Source organism: Monodon monoceros, unplaced genomic scaffold (genome assembly GCF_005190385.1).
Source record: "Monodon monoceros isolate NGI ecotype Baffin Bay Population unplaced genomic scaffold, NGI_Narwhal_1 Super_Scaffold_10, whole genome shotgun sequence".
NCBI classification, from domain to species: Eukaryota; Metazoa; Chordata; class Mammalia; order Artiodactyla; family Monodontidae; genus Monodon; species Monodon monoceros.
The window spans coordinates 55,833,384-55,854,829 of record NW_021703766.1 but is presented as its reverse complement, the minus strand read 5'-3'; the positions used below and the strand labels follow the sequence as shown (position 1 = coordinate 55,854,829).

General features: G+C 45.1%; 2 protein-coding genes across 6 annotated transcripts in view; both read left to right on the top strand.

Annotated features, from left to right (window-relative positions):
* Positions 1-10,356, top strand: part of ZNF71 (zinc finger protein 71) — a 42,141-nt gene extending 31,785 nt beyond the window's left edge. For all 5 annotated transcript variants that reach the window (XR_003790776.1, XR_003790775.1, XR_003790772.1 and 2 more), the window contains 2 exons: positions 8,947-9,029; positions 10,169-10,356. The gene's annotated coding sequence lies outside the window, so the exon portion shown is untranslated. The remainder of the gene's footprint in view (positions 1-8,946; positions 9,030-10,168) is intronic.
* On the top strand, positions 9,766-21,037 carry SMIM17 (small integral membrane protein 17). Its single transcript, XM_029236457.1, has 4 exons — positions 9,766-9,772; positions 10,169-10,393; positions 12,815-12,891; positions 20,927-21,037. Exons 1-4 carry the CDS (start codon positions 9,766-9,768, stop codon positions 21,035-21,037), a joined length of 420 nt encoding a protein of 139 aa, XP_029092290.1.
* The last annotated feature ends 409 nt before the right edge of the window (positions 21,038-21,446 follow it).

Below are 21,446 nucleotides of genomic sequence, written 5' to 3'. Positions count from 1 at the left end.
CCCAGCTGCAGAGTGTTCATCACGCCCTTGACTGCTCCGTACTGCATCAGCTTCCTCTGGCCACCATCCCTGACCCAGCTCGTGGGGCTCTGGAGAGAACCAGGGCCTCTCACCTAGGCGCTGACCCAGGCCTTGACTGCCACTCTCCTTTGACACCTGTTGCCTGGGCTGGTGAACTGTGAGGCTGCAGGAGCCAAATACCTGGGTTTCAGTTCTGGCTCTGCCACTTACCTGCTGTGTAGCTTTGGGCAGGTTACTCAACCTCTCTGTGCCTCAGTTTCCTCATCTAGAAAATGGGCATAAGGTCCCCATCTCATGGGGTCATTATGACATTTCAACAAGTTAGTGTAAGTAACTCGTTATGAACAGTGCTTGCCATGTGGTAAGGGATATATGTTTTATTGTTGTTGTTATTTTATTATCGCCATCTATATATTCAACATTCTTCCTACTAAACTGGGCTTCCCTTTATTATGTTTTATTCCAGTACCCTACAAAGGATTTGGCTCACAACTAGCCACCCCCCACCCCCTCCTTTTTTATTATGCTCAAATACGCATAAAATTTAACATTTTACCCATTTTAAAGTGTACAATTCAGTGGCATTTAGCACATTCATAATGTTGTGTAACCATTACCGCTATCTAGTTCCAAAACATTTTCATCACCTCCAAAGGGAAACCTTGCACCCATGAAGCAGTCCCTCCCCATTCCCTCCTCACCGCAGGTCCTGGCAACCACCAATCTGCTTTCTGTTTCCATGGATTTGCCTGTTCTGGACATTTCATACACAAGGAATCCTACACTACGTGGCCCTTTGTGTCTGGCTTGTTTCACTGAGCTGGGTGTATTTGAGGTTCACCCATGTAGTAGCATGTATCAGGGCCTCATTCCTTTTCATGGCTGAAAAATGTTCCATTGTGTGAACATACCACATTTTGTTATCCATTCTCTGCTAATGGACATCAGGGTTGTTTTCACATTTTGGCTGTTGTAATGCTGCCATGAGTATGCATGGTCAGGTGCAAACATACCTTGAAGATATTGTGGGTTAGGTTCCCAACCACCACAATAAGGCAAATATCGCAATAAGGAGAGTCACACAAATTTTTTGGTTTCCCAGGGCATATAAAGTTATGTCTATATTATACTGTAATCTGTTAAGTGTGCAGTAGCATGATGTCTAAAAAAAATGTACGTATCTTAATTTAAAAATCCTTTATTGCTAAATAATGCTGACCATCATCTGAGCCTCAGTGAGTGGTAGTTTTTTTGCAATAGTAACACCAAAGATCACTGATCACAGATCACCGTAACAAATAATTTTTAAAAGTTTGAAGTATTTCCAGAATTGCCAAAATGTGACACAGAGACAAGAAGTCAGCAAATGCTGTTGGAAAAATGGCACCAATAGACTTGATCAATGCAGGGTTGCCACAAGCCTTCAATTTGTAAAAAAACGCAGTATCTGCGAAACACAATAAAATGATATATCTACATTTGAGTACATAAGGTGCACACACATTCTAAATACCGTATCTATGTGCATATGAGATGTAACCACACACTAAATACCATATGTACATGCATATAAGATATATAGAAACTGATATACATGACATGTGTATAAGATATATGCACAAAATATCACATATACATGTATATGTGGTTCAACCACACACTAAATGCCACATATATATGTATATAAAATATATGTGATCTTATATCTGTGTGCTATGGTACTAAATACCATTTATACCTGTATAAATGTGTAATGTGTAATCATGCACACTAAATACATAGGCACGTGTGTAAGATATATGTAAACTGATTATATATATACTACAGTTCTGAATACCATATACATTGGCATATAAACTATTTACACAGAACAAATACCATATATACATATATATAAGGTAAATAAACTCTAAATACCATATTCCCTGTAAATAAGGTGTATATATAAAGATATACTAAATGCTGTACATACATGTATATATTAAGGTCTATTAGTACATGCTCACATGAAATACCATAATTACATTAATACACGTAACTACGCCAAATACCGTATATATGTATATACATGTACTCTAGTAAAAACCGTATTTCATTTACTCCAAGAGACCATAGGTTGAAAGAAAACATGATTTTATCTCACTAAGGAAAAAAAAGAATCTGCCAAATAAACCACAATATACCGTCAGTGGTAAGACACATCCAAATTTCGGAGATATTACACTATGAAAAAAAACGGATCTTTGAATTAAGGAGTAAAGTTGAATCACTATATGTTCGGACTGAAACGACCCAGGAACACAAGCTCTAACATTCTCTGGCTGCACCCCACTGCATGGCCTGGCAGACGCCCCACCCTGGAGAACACTGTTCTGACAGAGACCAGACTCTGGATCCAGACTGCCTGGCTTCCAGTCTCGGCTCTGCCACATCCTAGTTGTGTGTTCCTGGGCAGGTCACTTAACCTCTGTTTCCTCCTGTGTAAGGTGAGGGACATAATACCCCTACTTTATAGGGTTGTGAGAATTAAGTGAGTCAATACAGATAAAGACCCCTAGAATGGTGCCGGACACGGAGCTTCCTAAGTGTGGTTATTAAGTCGCACTTAATAACCCCCTGGTGGTGATGGTGCGAGGGGGTGGGGTGGGGAGTCTTTTCGGTGCCTCAGTTATGGGGAAGTCACAGTGCGTACCGGATCAGGCTACTGCAAGGGTTTAACGAGCTGAAAGGGCGTCTCTCTCACTGCATCAGCATCAGCATCACCGGGAAAGCTTAGGAGGCCACGGCCCCGGGGGACACACCCAGGGAATCTGGGTCGGTCTTCCCGGGAGAGGGGCCCCGAGAATCTGCATCTCTGACGACCTCCGGGCGGGCGACGCTGGCACTGCTGGAGCGGGGCACCCTCTGCGGGGCGCGGAGTGAGTATTCAGCTAAGCACTCAGCTTAACTGACTAAGCACTGAGCACTCAGCTCAACGCCCGGCACTGAGGAAATCAACGTTCCGTGACTGCCAGCGGCGGCGGGGCCGTTACTATTACCTAAACAGTAGCGAGAACGGAGCAGATCCGGCGGATGGAGCCCCGCGGAGCACCTCAGCTACAGGTGGGGTCCTCGCACCCACTGTCCAGGCGGGGAAACTGAGGCACGCAGGGGCGGGGCAGGGATTCAGAGCCCCCTCCGGGGTCCCTCCCGCGATCCAGGGTGCATGGTCCTCCCCGTCGACGAAAACCCGGCGGGACCGCTGTGGGGTTCTGACCGCAATGTGGCCAGCGAGAGCGCGGTCTGCGCCTGCGCGGCTCGGCTGCTCCCGCCCCGCCCCCGCGCCGCGTGAGGCCACACCCACCCCGCGTTCCCAGACTCCTCCGCGCGCCGATCGGAGTGGGCGGGGACTGAGAGGTGGGAGAAGAAGAGGGATTAGTGGGGAGCGGGGAGATGGAGAGGGGCTTGGAGAGAGTGGGAGGGGAGGGGGAAAAGGAAGGAAGGAGGAGGAGTTAGGGGAGGGGTGGAGGGTGGCGGGGGAGATGGAGAGGGGCGGGGAGGAGAGTGGTACTCCTACTGGGAGAAGGGGAGGAGGATTAGGAGGGAGAAATGGGGAGGAGGGAAGACCAAAAGAGGGGCAGGAGGGGAGGGGCTTGAGAGGAGAGGGAGGGGAGGGGGGAAAGGAAGGAGAGGGAAGAAAAGAAGGAAGGGAGGGGGTTGGGAAGGAGAGCGGGGAGGGGAGGAAGATGCAGGAATGAAGAAGGGAAGAAAGGTATTGCTTCAACAATACTGAAAAAAACAACAAGAATTGATTAGGACTGGTTGGGAGACAGGTCTGCCCGGTTCAAATCCCAGCTCTGTGTCTTTGGACCCGTGTCCTAATGTTCTGAGCCTCCGTTTCCTCGTCTGTAAAGAGGTTGCAGTCACTAAACCTGCACTATGGATGGGATTGTTGTGTGGATGACGTGAGTTAATTAGCATAAAGTCCTTTCAAAAGGAACTGGGGCCCGCAAAACAGCGCTGTCCTACCCAACTTTATGCACAGATGCGGAAGTTCTGTGTCCGCGATGTTCAGTATGGTGGCCACTGACCACGTGTGGCTCTTGAGCACTTGGCATGTGGCCATGGAACTGAATTCTTAGTTGTACATAATTTGATAAATTAAAGTTTTCATAGTTGCTATGGCTACTGGCTACTGCGTTGGACGTTGCAGTTCTAAAGCCTTAGCTGTTTTCGTGACATATACTAAGCTCGTGTTTTGTAACAGTTTGATGGGGCCTCTTAAAATACCCACAGCAACCACAATAGCAACAGCACTTTGGGGGTCTTTTTTAAGTGCCAGGGATTGTCCTAAGGACTTGACGTGGATTAACCATTTGAATCTTCTCATAGTCATGAGACGTTGCCTCTCACTGGGTATAACAAGTCTTACTACTGTTATCATTTGAGTGTGTACTGTGCTCTCCCTGAAACTCTTGATACACATATCATGTCATTTAGCTGCAGGAGGAGAGGCTTAGGTATAATATATTTGGGAAAGGCCACAGGACAGGGTCAGCAAGATGGGAGTAGAACGTGGTTGCGTTTTGTCTTTATTTGGATCTGCGCTAGAAGGTCCTGAAGCTTGCAGAGATGGAGGAGGCAGAGCAGAATCTGCCTGCCCTGAAGCTGCGACCACCGTCCCAGGGCATGTGTGTGGTCCTAGGACTGGGGCCCTCACGCTACCTCTTCCCATAAGCTTTAAAAAAAATTTTTTTTTTATTGCTCCTCTTTTCCCCCCATTTCCTTTTTCCATTAAAAATTTTCTCTGGGAATCCCCTGGCGGTCCAGTGGTTAGGATTCTGCGCTTCCACTGCCAGGGTCCTGGGTTCTATTCCTGGTCAGGGAACTAAGACCAGGAACTAAGATCCCACAAGCCAGGTGGTGCAGCCAAAAAACAAGCGTACAAGTATATAAATAAATAAATGTATTCTCATTTTCGATATTAAAAATGGCCATGATTTTTTGCAGCTTCTGCTCTCAGGAGCTGGACTCTGTTTTCCCATTCCCTGAACATGTGCCATCTTTGTGGGTTGCTTTGACCAATACGATATGGCAGAAGTGATGCTGTAGGATTTTGGAGGTTAGACCTTCTGATTCTGACACCAGTTCCAATGTGTGTGTGTTTTTCCCAAAACCACCAAGCAGTTCTCTGACACCAGCTGGGAGTCGGAGACATTATCTACCTGGAGATAGCATCAGTTAGCGATACCAATACACCTTCCCAGAATGATTTCCCTACTGGCACTCCCCCTGCCAATGTATAAGAATGTCTGTCTTAATTACTGCCTGGCCCATTTATGTGGGGTGGCTGGGCTGTGCATTCCCTAGTTTTTGGATCTTAACTACATGAAAGAAAGCCAAGGTTAGGGGTGAGCTGGTAGCGACTGCTCACTGTCCCGCAAAACGTGTCTCTACTTCTATTGTGCCAGAACCCCTAAGTTTTAGCTGCATTTCCCAGTCTCGCTTGTAGCTGGATGTGGCCAGGTAACTAGGTTCTGACCAACGAGGTGCAAATGACAGCATCAGGTTATAGCTTCCGGGGTGGACTGCTGCATTCAGATTCTGGCTTTGTTGTTCCCCTGTTAAGGAATGTTGGGAAAGTGACTTAATTTCTCTGCACCTCAGTTGCCTCATCTGTACAATGGGGATAAGGATAGTATCTACCTTATAGTGTTGTAATGAAGAGCAAATGAAGTAATACAGTGAAGCGATTAGAACAGTTCTTGGCACAGAAGTGTTCTATTATGTGTCATAATTATCATTATAATAATCTCATTATCACTTCCTAAGGTTGATGTGAGGTTCAAGTGCAACCATGCTCCATGCCTATTATCAGAACAAATTTCCCTGGGGTTTATTGGTCTCCCACGACCAGGGAGAAATATTAGGAGGGAATTAAATCCATCCATCTCCCCACCCACTCACCTCCACCGGCATCATCACCCTAGGAGGCTCCATAGATTTTCCATTTCCTTCATCATAGATACTCATTTACCCAACCAATATTCTCCAATGCATGAAAATTCATAGAGGGAATTTTCCTTTTGCCGAAGTTTCTTTAAAGAGCTGCCTACAGGGAATGTGGGTGTTTATTTATGTGACCACCTGCTTTACAGAGAGAGGCAGGTGTGAAGTTGCCGTTTTTCACTGCTGAATTCAATGTATCACAGGGAGGTTGGTGTGAGCAGAAGTGTGTGGAAAGGGAGAGGAGAGAATTAGGTCAAGGAGCCTGAGGTTTTTTCCTTTCTTTCATCCTTAGTGGTGGAGGAGAGGCGGTTTTAAGTATGTGAATATGGAGTACCTCTGCATCTTCTGATAATCAGGCATCTCAAGAGACAAGAGGCTTCAGGGTGAGTGGAGAGTCACTCATTCAGCGAGTATCTGAGCAGCTCCTCTGTGCCAGGCACTGTTCTAGGGGCTGGGAATCCAGCAGTGAGCAAACCAAAGCCCTTTGTCATATGGAGCCACGAGCACTAAATTCTGAGCGTGATCAGAGGTAATTAGGTGGAGGGTGAAGGGGAAGCCTACTTCAGCTTGGGCAGTCGGGGAGGCCTCTCTGAGGAGGGGATATCTGAGCAGAGCCACAGTTAGCAAAGACCGCTGTATGCATATCTGGAGGAAGGGTAGCCTCCTCTCACCCAAGGTTCACTGGAACCTTGCTCAGAAGACAGGAAATATAGGCAGCACCCAAGAATCTGTCCTTAGAAAGTTGGCTAAGTAGCTTAGGATTTGTCTGGGTAAGAAATGGTGAGGAAGACTTGAATATACTGATATGGAAGGAGCTCTGGTTACAGTATTAAATGAGAAAACAAATGAACAATTGACCACAGTGTATCTTGTGTATTCTTATTTATGTTTTTAAAAAGTATATATATACATTATATACACAGTGCATATATATACTGTACATATATAACTATGTAACTATATATAAAGTATATATACTTATGTCTATATAACTATATAACTATACGGCCTTATATATATAGAGAGAGAGAGACAGAGAGAGAAGTATCGATAGAAGAAACGCTACTACTTCTGTACAGGTTGTTAATCTATTGAGATGCTTCTCTGAAAGTTGGTAAATTGCTGCTGACTGAAGGCCTCTGACCCTGCTGCCTTGTCCTGTCCTACGTATCACCCAAAGTGTGCCAGATGTTGGTGATTAAAATTCTCAGACTGACTCCTACTTCTTTACAGGCTGCTAATTTATTGAAACACCTCAGTGAGACAGGGCAGAGTGTACTTACTGTACCTCACCTGAAACTGGGACCCGCCTGTTGCCCTTCAAAAAGTAATGATGAAATCCTACAAGCCTATGGGACAGTATAGAGAATAAGACAACTTACCTCCCATGTATTTTTTTTATTGACATATAGTTGATTTACAGTGTTTTGTTAGCTTCTGCTGTACGGCAAAGTGATTCAGATATATATATGTATGCATTCTTTTTATGTTCTTTTCCATTATGGTGTATCCCAGGATATTGAATATAGTTCCCTGTGCTCTACAGGAGGACCTTGTTGTCTATCCATTCTCTGTATAATAGTTTGCATCTGCGGATCCCAAACCCCCACTCCATCCCTCCCCCATTACCTCCCATGCATCTGCCACTCAGAACTATTTGATTTTTCTTAAGTATGTGGGTACATGACTTTGATTTCAGAAAGAAGGTTTTTTTTTAAGTAATTTAATATTTTATTTATTCATTTATTTTTGGCTGTATTGGGTCTTAGTTGCTGTGTGTCAGCTTTTCTCTAGTTGCAGCGAGCAGGGGCTACTCTTCGTTGTGGTGCGCGGGCTTCTCATTGCATTGGCTTCTCTTGTGGAGCATGGGCTCTAGACGCACGGGCTTCAGTAGTTGTGGCACGCGGTCTCAGTAGTATTGGCTCACGGGCTCAGTAGTTGTGGTTCATGGGCTCTAGAGTGCAGGCTCGGTAGTTGTGGTGCACGGGCTTATTAGTTGCTCTGCGACAAGTGGGATCTTCCCGGACCAGGGCTCGAACCCATGTCCCCTGCATTGGCAGGCGGATTCTTAACAACTGTACCACCAGGAAAGTCCCATAAAGAAGTTTTAAATCACTGTACACCTCATGTCAAAATTGTATCCCAATTCTTTATTCATTTTATCCTAATGTTTTAAAAACATACATATTTTTCCACCTTATGCCTTTATTATTTATTTAAGAGCTTATTTGATACAACACTCAAAAGGGACAGAGAATATAAGACAATAAACAACGTTCTCCTAATCTTCCAACACCGGATTCTCTTCTGGTAACCACAATTATCAGTTTCTTTAGAAACCTTCAAGAGATACTGTACACACACATGCACACACACAGCCCTCATCTTATCCTATCAGGCCCAACAAACCAGGGAATCAAAAGGTAGGACTGTCTTTCCCATCGCTGGTGGTCTGGATCTTTGGGAGGATGATGTGGGTTTCCATGGCAATCAACTATCTCCCAGGGATGGAAAGAAAAACAGGTTGGCTGCCCAAGGATGGATCCAGGATCCTCTCTGGGAGGAGAGGACTCTTGTGGAGAACTGACCGCCATCCCCCAGCCCCCTCCCTGGGGAATTTACAAACCCTATTTTGGGGTGAGGCTGGGAAGGGGAGGGCTGTCTCTTGTGGTGTTGAAAAGCCTTCTGAAGTAGGCTGTCTGTGGGGTGGAGTAGGTTTTAGAGCCTGTGAGTTTCAGGTCTGAATCACAACTCTGCTACTTACTGGCTGTATAAGCCAGGTGATCTGGTTTAATAGGGATCAGAAGGGTGACTGCTGTGTGCTAGACAGTGGGAATTAGGGTGGGCAAGACCATTCATAGTTCACCTCTCAGAGAGGAACTTACCTTCTCCAAATCTCTCTTTTAAACTTATTATTTTATTTTTCTTTCTTGACAGTCAACAAGTACAAACATTTTCTCTGTCAAAGATCAAGATTTCCTGCTGATCTCACTTCAGCAACCCCAGTCTCTGCTCTAGAGGTGAGTGACTGCTGTGGATTTGGGGTGCACTGGGAGTGTGCTTTTACTTTTCATTTACATACATCTCTGTGCCTACAGAAGGAAATGGAATTTGTGTGTGCATATCTGCAAATACATTGATACTGGCCTGACTTTCCTTATCTTGGCTAATATTACCCATCCCATAATAACAATGTCAAATGCATATCAGCCTCTTACTATGATATACGCACTGTTGTTATTGACTAAGTTGTCATAATTAAATCGATATGTCATATTTCATTGATGTTAAGGTGCACTTTTACTTTTTTATTGCTAACATCTGTGACATTGAAATACAATGGTCAATGTTTGGATTTTAGGATTTTTAACTTCTTATTTGGTAAGCAGTACACGTGGAAGCAAAACTGTCACATTCACGGCATGCCATAGTCCGGGAAGAAAAATTAATTTACACCCTGAGATTAACCAAATATAACAGGGTCATCCTATTTAGTCCTGATCCCCCCAAAACAAAAAACTTCCTGTAAACCTGGAATTTAAGCATAATCAACTTTATCCGTGAGTTTTGCCATGCTGAAATTTGAGGGTCTGTCATGAACTTTCTGACTGTGATAATCGTTTAACAAAATTAGTGGTTTTTTGGGGGAAATTCACTGGAAGTTCAGCGACTCGAGTCCTTCAGTGAAATGACTCAGTGCTTTCACTCCCGGGGGCCTGGATCCAATTCCTGGTTGGGAAACTAAGATTCCGCAAGATGTGCAGTGTGGATTTTTTAACCCTTATTTGGCAAATCCTTCTCCTTCTCCTTCTTCTTCTTAATGACAGCAGAGGAGAAAGTCATGCTATAGGGGGCTGGAGGGAAGAGTAGGATCCTTCTCTCTGTAGCTACAGGGATTATGGGGGTAACTCTCTTTTCCTAAAAACTTCTAGCTCTATGCTTTGGGTTGTGGAATGTGTGTATGTGTGTGCGTGTGTGTGTGCGTGCTGTCATTTGGCATGCTGTCTGTCTCTCTCCCCCCACTAGAATGTAAGCCCCAAGAGGGAAAGGAGCTTTGCTTCCCTCACTGCTGTATCTCTGGCACCTAGGAATCATGCCTGACACAGGGCTGGCACTCTGTAACTATTTGTTGAGTGACTAAATGTCTGTCTGTCCTCAGGTTCTGAATCCTGTTCCCTGGGAAACCCAACAGAACCCTGGACTGGGGAGAGGAGAAGAAGCCTGCCTTTAAAGTTGAGCCTCCTGGAGAGATGCAGTCTCAGGCCTGAGAAGATGCAGGGGCTGCTGTCTCAGGAGGACAGGGCCTGGGAGAAGCGTGCTTCCCTCACCAAGGACTGCGTGGCTGTGGAGGTTGGGGCCTCTGGCTGTGACAGTGACAAGAAAGGTGAGGGGCAGTGGTACTGTGGAGGGGGGGAGGTCATGGAAGAGCCTAGGGAAAGACACAACTTCATTCCTTTGCTCCTTTCAACACAGTTTTATGGAGCCTTGTGTCAGTCAGCTTTTGCTGTGTAACAAGTCAGCCCCAAACTGAGTGGCTTAAAGCAACAGTCATTTAGCTGCTAACAATTCTGTGGGTTGGCAATGTATGTGGCCTCAGGGGACAGTTCTGTTGCCCTTGCCTGTGTCGGCTCCCGCAGTGCAGCTGCAGTGAGCTGAAGGGCAGCTTGTTCATCTAAGATGGCTTTACTGGTGTGTCTAGCTGGTTTGATGGTGCTGACATAAAGCCATGTGCCTCCAGCAGGCTAGCCCAGGCTTATTCTCACGGGGGTGGTTGCAGAGTTCTTGGGACCAGCAAGCAAGGGAAAACCCCAGGTCACAAGCACTTTTTTAGCCTCCACTGGCAACCCAGCTCTTCACCGGCCATTGGTCGAAATAAGCCATATGGTCAAGCTCAGAATCAGTGGGGCAGAGTGGGGAGGGCAGCCCAAGGGTGTGGACAAAGGGAGCAGTGAACAAGCTGGAGGCCACTGGGGGCAAAAATCTATCACAAGCACCTACTATGTGCCAGGCGTTAGGGTCTTGCTGTGAACAAGATGGATTTGTAGAGCTCCAATTCTTTTTTTATTTTAATATTTATTTATTTCTGGCTGCATTGGGTCCTAGTTGCATCATGCGCGATCTTTCATTGTGGCGTGCAGGTTCTCCTGTGGCATGCGGGCTTCTCTCTAGTTGTGGCATGGGGGCTCAGTAGTTGCGGCACATGGGCTTAGTTGCCCTGCGGCATGTGGGATCTTAGTTCCCTGACCGGAGATCGAACCTGCGTCCCCTGCATTGGAAGGTGGATTCTTAACCACTGGACCACCAGAGAAGTCCCAAGCTCCAATTCTAGAGGAGAAAACAGGCACTAAAGAAAGAAGTTACAAAATAGAAAGGTCATGTCTGACGAGACCTATGGAGACAGTAAAACAGGATGATTGGTGGGGTGTGACAGTGTGATTGGGGAAGGTGGGAGAAGCACAAGAAGGATCAGTTGTTCCAAGGATGGGGGAACAGCTTCAAGGGCAGCCAGAGCTGCACGTGCAAGGACCCCACATTGGCAGCAAGTTTGCTGTGTTCAAGGAGACCACGGGGAACAGAGCAGGGAGATGGGAGGGAAAAATGATAGAGATCATCTGGGACCAGTGATGGGGCATCTTGTCGACCTTGGCAAGGAGTTTGCGTGTTACTTGAGTATTGGGAGAGCACTGGAAAGTTCTGAAGAGGAGAAGACAGGATCTCATTTGTATTTCAAAAGATTCTTCTAAATCAGTAGTTCTCAACTGGGGACAATGTTACACCCCACTGTCCTCCCCAGGCAACATAAGAGATCTTGAATTATCAGAACTGGGGAAATGCTGCTGCCATCTAGTGGGTGGAGGCCAGCAATGCTGCTTAGTGTCCTACGGTGCACAGAACAGACCCCCCCCACCACAGGGATTTCGCAGCCTGAAATGCCAGCAGTGCCCAGGTTGAGAAACTCTGCGTCCAGCTGCGTGTGAGAATGAACCGTAGGATTAGGAGGTCAAGAGTAGAAGCTGGGAGGCCAGTTGGGAGATTCCTGCAACTGTCCAGGAGTGGACAGGGGAGGAACAAAGAGATATCAAGGGTGACCCCTGGGATTTTGGCCCAAACATCTGGCGAAGAGTGGTGCCATTTGCTGAGATGGGGACACCTGAAAGGCACCCCGACAGGAGAATGGGGGCTGGACCTTCTACTAGGAAAGGTCCTTCCTTCCACAGGAGATGAGCAGATCTGGGACAGAAGTTGTGGGAAATAGAAATGTCAGTTCTGGCAGTGAGGAGGAGGTTTGGGGCTCCCGGCAGGACCTGGGTGCAGAAAGAGTGGAAAATGGCCGTCTCTGGTCCAACCCCCAGTTCTATCCAGTTGAGGAGTGAGAAGGATGTTGAGGTTCGAATATGGGGAGATTTCTTCACCAGAGGCTGGAACCTGGGGAAGCCTTGTTCCTCCTGGTTTAACTCTATGGCTTTTTCTTCTGCTTTCTCACTCAGTTTTTGCCAGAGGCCTGTAGAGAAGGAACTATTGTACCCATTTGACAGGTGAGGGAATAGAGGCTCAGGTGGTGGATCACATCAGGTGACTCGCTTTAAGTCTCCCAGGTAGTTACTGACAGAAATGGGATCAGAATTCAGGTCTCTCCTTCTCTCCACCCCACCTGAACCACATGGGCAGAGTGTGTGTGTGTGTGTGTGTGTGATTTAGGATATCAGCAGAAGAGAGTTGGCAGACAGGAAGAAAGCAGAACCCATCCAGCTGGCCTGGTCACTCACTCATGACTCCTTTCTCCTCCATTCCTCCCCTCACCCAGACCTACCTTCTCCCGAGACTGGGCATCCCCAGGAGTGGAGCTCGGTGGAGGAAGACGAAGAGTCAGAGGACTCCCAGGTAAGCTGGCGATTCCTTCCTCTTTTGATGATGCCCCACTCTGCAGATCTCAGTGGGTTGTCACACTCTCTTCCTCAGCTTGGGATTTCCCTGCCCCACAAAAGTCTGTTTGGGGATGTGAGCCCCAAGAGGTCTCCCATGGGAAACAGGACATATTCCATGGTAGTCAGACATGGAGTGGAGGGTCTCAGGTGGTGGGGGCAACTCCACTCATGTGTACCCTCCAACCCTTCACTCATAAATCCTTCATAAATTAACCATTCATTCATCTGTCCTCTCATTTATTCACCCAAGCATCCATCTGTCTACTCACCCATATACCCATCCATCCATCCATCCATCCATCCATGTGAGGTCATCTGTCTATTGACTTATTCATCCATCCATCGACCCTCCCAACTACTCACCCTTCTACCTATCCATTCATCCATCTACCCACTGAACATCCACCATCCATTCATCTGTCCTCTGATTCATCCACCCAGCCTTTCTTTTACCTACTCATCCACACACCCATTCCATCCATCCATATATCCAGTTATCTATATACCCAATCATCTCCCCATTCATCCATATGCAACCACTCCATCCATTCAGCCCACCCACTCACCCCTCCATCGATCCACTCATCTATCTACCCACGCATTCATCTGTCTACTACCTGTTGGCTGTTGGAAGGATGTGGCTACTATTCATCCACCCATATGCCTACTCATCCATCCATCCATCCATCCATCCATCCATCCATCCAACCACTAACTACCTACTGGGTTTTAATCCAAGTACTGCAAGTAAAACCAAAACGAGTTATCAAGCACATTCCTCTCACTGAAATACCTAGTGTTTTCTGTGGGGGGCATAAGACATCAACATGTGAAATAATAACAGTGGTTCTTTTATTTACGTATTTATCTTATACATTAGGAAAAAAACCACATAACCACTCTTGGCAACACATGAGGGTCCCATCTGCCAATCGTATATCAGAAATCCAACTTGGACTGGCTCAAGCCAGGAAAAGGTTTATTGACACAAGGTGGGGGGAGGCAAGCTGAACAACCAACCATGATAGTGTAGAAATAAGTGCTGGCTGCACGTGAGATAGCTCAATGGAAGAAGAAAGTAACTCTGTGGGCCAGGAGGTTTATTCTTGAATACCCAAGAGACACCATACCTGAGATTTTAGGGATGAGTAATTTCCCAGGCAGAGCAGGGGAGGAAACAGCATGTGCAAAGACGGAGGCATGATGTAATAAGGCACATTTGGGGAAACACTGGAGTTAGGGGCATAGCAGGGACTGGGATGAGTGGGATCATTCATTCAGTCCATAACTATTTGTTGCGCACCTACTATGTGCCAGGCAGTGTTCAAGGCAATGAGGGTGCAACAGTGAATGGGAGAGCGATGGCTCCTCTTTTCATGGGTTCACAGTCACCGAGGTAGACAGACAATCGGCAAAATGAGTAGCTAACCTATACTTCATGCTGGATGGTAATAAGTGCTATGGAGAAAAATTAAGCAGAGTTATGGGCGTACGAGGTGAGGGTAAAGGTTGCTATTTTAAGAAGATTTTCAAGGAAGTACCCCTGAGAGGGAGCTATTGGAGTACAGACCTGAAGGAGGTGGGGAGTGAGACTGGCAGATATATCTGGTGGGGAGAGGTTCTGGGCAGAGAGGGTACAGCAAGGGCAAAGGCCCTGAGGTAGGAGTGCGCCTGGAATGCGTGAGGAACAGCGGGGCTGGGGACTGTTGGTTGGCTGGAGAAGAGTGGAAAGGAATAGTAGGATATGAGGTCATGGTGGTGATGGGGGTGTATGATGTAGGGTATTGTCAACCATGCTAAAATATTGGCTTTCACTCTGAGTTGGGTGGATACTGTAAGGCAGAGAAGGTTCCAGCTAATGTTTCACAGGACCCTCTCGCTGCTGAGTTCCACGCCAAGGAGGTTGGGTGTATCTTTTTTTTTTTAATTTTAAAGAAGTGTTTTTATTTTTATTTATTTATTTATTTGGCCGTGCAGCATGTGGGATCTTAGTTCCCCAACCAGGATGGAACCCTCACTCCCTGCAGTGGAAGCGCAGTCTTAACCACTGGACCGCCAGGGAAGTCCCCAGGTGTATCTTGTAGGCAGTGGGGAGCCTCTGGGGATTTGGGGATCTACAGAAACCACTCTGTTGGCCTCTGAGGAAGGAAGGGAGATTGGATGAGGCAGAGGGAGAGGCAGAGGTGTAGAAACCAGTTAGGAACCTCCAGCTGGTTGGAAGTGATCCAGGTAAGACACGCACTGATGTCACACGTATTATGGGACTGACATGATTCTAAGTGGTTCTTGTTATTTTATTTTACATTTTTTTAAAAAATTTTTTATTGGAGTAGAGTTGATTTACAATGTTGTGTTAGTTTCAGGTGTACAGCAGAGTGAATCAGTTATACATGTACATATTTTCATTCTTTTTTAGATTCTTTCCCCATATAGGTTATTACAGAATATTGAGTTCCCTGTGCTAGACAGTAGGTCTTTATTAGTTATCTATTTTGTATACAGTATAGTGTGTATGTTAATCCCCAACTCCTAATTTATCCCTCCCCTCCCCTTTCCCCTTTGGTAACCATAAGTTTGTTTTCTACATCTGTGACTCTATTTCTGTTTTGCAAATAAGTTTATTTTCATCACTTTTTTAGATTCCACATAAAAGCAATATCATATGGTATTTGTCTTTCTCTGCCTGACTTACTTCACTTAGTATGATCATCTCCAGGTCCATCCATGTTGCTGCAAATGGCATTATTTCATTCTTTTTTATGGCTGAGTAATATTCCATTGTGTATATGTACCACATCTTCTTTATCCATTCCTCTGTTGATGGACATTTAGGTTGCTTCCATGTCTTGGGTGGTTCTTGTTATTAACTCGACACTCACTAGCTCTCATTATTAATTCATGAGCCCTGTGAAGTAGTTAGTATGGTTTCCCTCCCTTTAAGATGAAGCTAGGGTGGGGGAGGTGCCCAGAGACCTCTGTGACATCATTCATTCATTCACTTATTCACTCCGTCATGGCTCATTCAACCAACATTGATGGAGCACAGGCTGGGACCCAGCAGGGGTGGGCGGTGGGTCCTGACCCAGCTGACCTTTCTGCATGGACTCAGCCTCCTTCCTATAGGTGGCCCCCTTCCAAAAAATAAAAAAGAGAAGATCAGGCCATATGGGACCAGAGACCTTTAATATCAATAAGAGGCAGGCTCCACAGCCCTCACCATGGGGCTAAATCAATTTATTTGATTCTCTTAATAGTTCTTGATGTGGGATCCGTTACAATTGTATTTTACAGACAGGGAAACTAAGGCACAGAGAGGTCAAGTACACTTTCCCCAGAGCACCCAGCTTGTAAGTGGTAGGGGTGGGATTTGAATCCAGTGCCTTTCTTAACCACTAAAGTATCCTGTCTGTCTGGGGACTTTATCCTCCCCCAAGAGAGGACTGGGGATAAGGGGTGAGGGCTTCTCCCCATCCCACTACTCAGTTATGTCCCTCCACCCCTCAGGTGGGGAGGAGTGAGTGAAGGAATGGAGGGGAGGAAAGGAGTTACTTTCCTAATATTTCTTTTTTTTTAATTTATTTTACTTATTTTATTTTTGGCTGCATTGGGTCTTCGTTGCTGTGCGTGGGCTTTCTCTAGTTGCGGCGAGCGAGGACTACTCTTCGTTGTGGTGCGCGGGCTTCTCATTGTGGTTGCTTCTCTTGTTCCGGAGCATGGGCTCTAGGCGTGCAGGCTTCAGTAGTTGTGGCACATGGGCTCTAGAGTGCAGGTTCAGTAGTTGTGGTGCACGGGCTCAGTAGTTGTGGCGCATGGGCTTAGTTGCTCTGCGGCATGTGGGATCTTCCCGGACCAGGGCTCGAACCCATGTCCTCTGCATTGGCAGACAGATTCCCAGCCACTGCACCACCCAGGGAAGCACCCTGATATTTCTTCGTGTTTTTTAAGATTTTTTTTTTTTGATGTGGACCATTTTTAAAGTCTTTATTGAATGTGTTACAATACTGCCTCTGTTCTATGCCTTGGCTTCCTGGCCGAAAAGCATGTGGTATCCCAGGTCCCCGACCAGGGATAGAACCCACACCCCCTGCATTGGAAGGTGAAGTCCTAACCACTGGACCGCCAGGGAAGTCCCCTGACATTTCTAAGAGGCAGAAATTCCCACTCTATGGCCCCAGACATAGGAAAGCAGGGAGGAAAAAATAGTCCCATCACTCCCATACCATAAAATACAACCATGTGTCACAAATGCAAACCTTCTCAGAGTATGAGGTAAGGAAAGAAATAGACTTGGTAAAAGTTGCTATAAAAGCAAAACTCATCTACAACATTAGAAATCCAGATACAGGTTCCCTTCGAGGTGGGGTAAATGAGGGAGCATGAGGGGGGACATTTTGGGGTGCTGATAATGATCTGCTGCTTCTTCTGGGTGCCAGTTACACGATTCACCTTCCGGAGATTCATCATGCTTGTAGGATACGTGCAATTTTCTCTTTGCTTATTATACTTCAACAGAATGTTTTTAGAAGGTTGTCCCGTTTCCTTGCAGGCATTTTTTTTCCTGGAAGTTGAGACTGAACTAGGATTCTTGTGCAAGGGATTTATTGAGGAAGTGTGTTCTTGGGTAGAACCCGTAAAGGGTGAGGGAGGCTGGGAAGGAGGAGAGGGAGTGAGGCAAGTATTATATGGGTTTAACTGAGGTCCGGCTTCAGTCTGATCCCACAGGGAGCTCTGGAGTGTGAATAGTACCAGTCCTTCTCTGAGCCAGTGGGGAGGCTATTATCTCCCATCGCTGGTTGTGGACAGTGAGTGTAACCTTCTAGGTAACTCTCTAGAGAGGTGGCTCCTCTTAGCAAAGGGCATTTCTTAGGAGAAAGGGGGCAACCATAAATATAAACCATAAACCATCAAGTTAGCAGCCAACACTCACAGCAGCTGGAGGAGAAACAACGAGGAACTAAGTGAGGCACTGACGGGTCCATTACGTGTGGTGTCGTGTGCGTGTGTGTATGTGTAAAATTTTTGGATTTCGGATGAGCCATATTAACTACATTTTCTTCTTTTTTAAAACTTTTTGTTTTTTTACATTTTCCTGAATTTATACTCTGCTTTTTTAAAATGGAGGAATACCTGGGACTTCCTTTGTGGTCCAGTGTTTAAGACTCTGTGCTTCCACTGCAGGGGGCACGGGTTAGATCCCTGGTCGGGGAAATTGAGATCTTGCATGCCGCGCAGCACAGCCAAAAAAAAAAAAAAAAAAAGAGGCATAATTATTTCCAATAAAATGCACATGTCAGTAAGTGTCGAACCATATGCTTGTGTAACCAACCTGCCATCATCCTAGAAAATGCCTTCATCTTCCTTTCCAGTCTGACTTACTCCCTCATCCCAGTTCTGATTTCTGGTTGCATAGATTCGTTTTGCCTTCATATAAATAGAGTCCTACAGTAAATGACATATATTTCTTAACCCCCGAAAAAGGAAATTATAGCAAGATTATTATTCTGCCATTTGGTGTTTTCACAACAATATCGTCTGGATAACTTTCCATCCTGATCACTTTCATCCTTTTTAAAAATTACGTTTTACAGCTGCCGAATATTCTATACAGCAGTTGTGTCATGCCCATTTCCTCAACAGATGAATTGTTAGGTTATCCTTGTTTTTGTTGCCACAGGAGAATGAATGTTTATCCAGTTGGCTTCATTTTCTGTAGTGTGGATTATTAGAGACTTCATAAGATCTCTGAATGTAGATCCACTGAATCCAAAATTCCCACGGTAGAGCCCAAAATATGTGAAAAACTCCCCCAAGAGGTTTCTGATGCTCTGCCAGGTTTGGGAACAGCTGACGTGGGTTATTCTCTCCAGGTTGTAAAAGGAAGGTTTGAAATGAGGTGGCATCCAGTGGGGGAGAGCAAGCTAGAGGGAGGAATTGGTCCTTTCCCGAAGATTAGAGATGAAAATCCCATTAATGGTTTATAACATGCTTTAACATCTCATAGTACGTGTCCCCTTCATTTCTCTCCTTTAACGGAATTTTTTTAATGTTCACCACTGCCTAGCTCTCCAGATAACTCATTCATGCCCATTCCTAAAACTTCCCAGATATTTTAATAGCAATTGCATTTAACTCATCGTTATTTTGCAGAAGAATTGTCACCGTTTTAAACATTTTGTCTTCCCATCCTTCGTTGTGGTATGTCCTTTTTTGGGGGGGGGCCGTGCCACGCAGCATACGGGATCTTAGTCCAGGGATCAAACCCGTGCCCCCTGCAGTGGAAGCACAGAGTCCTAACCACTGGACCGCCAGGGAAGTCCCTGTCTTTCCATTCATTCATTCATTTGAGAAATATTTATAAACTTGGACTCTGGGTCAGGCACTGGAGATACAGCCACGAGCAAACTAAAATCTCTGCCCTCTCTGGACACGGGAGAAAGAGAGCTGGGGAGGGCAGATGGGTGGTCTACCGTGGGGAGGTATTGGGGGATGCTGTTCTATACAGAGTGGTGCGGGCGGGGGTTTCTAAAGATGTGGTGGAAAATGTGGAGCTGGAAGATGTGGCGGAGATATCCAGGCAGGAGAAAGCATAACTGCAAAGCTTGGAGGTGAGAGTGGCTGGGGCAGAGTGACTTTAGCTTTGGAGGGATCGCTCTGGCTGATGCATACAAAAGAAATTGGGGGTGAGGGGAGTGTCAGGATAAGAAACAAGAGTGCCCAGTTTTTAACCCAATTGTTTGGAGGTTTTTTTGTTTTGCTTTGTTTTTTGGTATTTAGTTGCATGAGTTCTTCATATGTTTTGGATATTAACTTTTTGTCAGATGTATGATTTACAAATATTTTCTCCCATTCAATAGTTTGCCCTTTTGTTGATAGTTTCCTTTGCTGTGCAGAAGCATTTTTGTTTGGTGTAGTCCCACTTGTTTATTTTTGTTTTTGTTGCTTGTGCTTCTGTTGTCATATTAAAAAAAAATCATTGCCAAGACCAATATGAAGGAACCGTTGCCTTATGTTTCTTCCATGAGTTTTGTGGTTTTAAGTTTTACATTCAAGTCTTTATTCCATGTCGAGTTAATATGGCAGTATGGTGTAAGATAGTGGTACAGTTTCCCATAAAATAAACTCTGAAATTGAATTAAAACAAAGAAAGAAACAAGAGTGATGGTGACTTTGACCGGTGTGGTGGTACTGGGGGGAGTGGATGGAAGTGGTCAGCATCTGGTTGTATTTGGAAGGTGAAGCCAACAGCATTGGCTGGTGGGTTGGAGGTGGGTATTGAGAGACAGGAGTCAAGGGTGCCACAGTTGGATGCCTGGAGGGACCTGAGGGGTAGACTGGGGGAAAACTGCAAGAGATTTTTTTTGGCCAGTGGGGAGGGATATTAGGATATTTGGGAAATGTAAAGTTTAAGATGCCCATGAGATATTCAAGCGGAGATGGCAGGTATACAGTGAGATTTATGTCAGGAATTTAAGAGAGGGGTTGGGTCAAGAAAAACACACACACACACACGTACATGTGAAGATCATTAGAGTACAGGTGGTATTTGAAACTGTGAGAATTTATATATCATTTTGAAATTTTCACCACATGTATCATCATTCTGATATTTCCTCTGCTAGGACATAGGTATAGTACTTACTTTTGTATATTTATATCTGGTCACTTTGTTGTATACTTTTTTATTTGTTTTTATTGAGGTATAGTTAATTTACAATGTTGTGTTAGTTTCAAGTGTACAGCAAAGTGATTAGTTATACATATACATAAATTTTCTTTTTCAGATTCTTTTCCGTTATAGGTTATTACGAGATATTGAGGATAGTTCCCTGTGCTATAGTTTGTAGTTTTTAATTCAAACAGCTTTACAGCTGATACACTGTCTCATTCCCAATCCTGTAATCCCATTTTCCTGCACGTGACAATGGTGGCTCCCCCTCTGATATTTATAGTTTTTCTTTCTTCTTTTTTTTTTGTGTGTGTGTGTGTTTCAGGGCTTTGTGGAGTGCTCAAAAGCTCCGCAACAAATGACCATAGTCTTGGTAGTGTGTGTGCTTTATTTGTTCCTGGTTTTAACAGGGATGCCTATGATGTTTCACATTTAACTATAAAAGTGGCTATTGTTTAGAAATAGATGCCCTGTGTCATGTTAAGGAAGAGCCCTGATTAAAAATCAGGAATAGGTCTTGAATATTATCAAATGCCTTTTAAACATCCATTGAGATGATTTTTCTTTTGTATTTAACCTTTTTGTGTGAGGTTTTGAATTACTGTATTTCACTGACCTTAAGACATCATCGATTGTAAAACACGCATTATTTTGTATACCCCTGAGAAAGAAAAAAAATGCTACTTAAATCTAAGATGCCACCAAGTGGAAGATGCATCCTGACTTCAGAGAAGGTGAACACGTGCAACTTAGAAGCGATAAAATCTGGTAGATTTCTTAACTACAAATCATCTTTGCATTCTTAGGATGGTGGTACAGCAGTCTTTTCAGATATTGAATTCTAT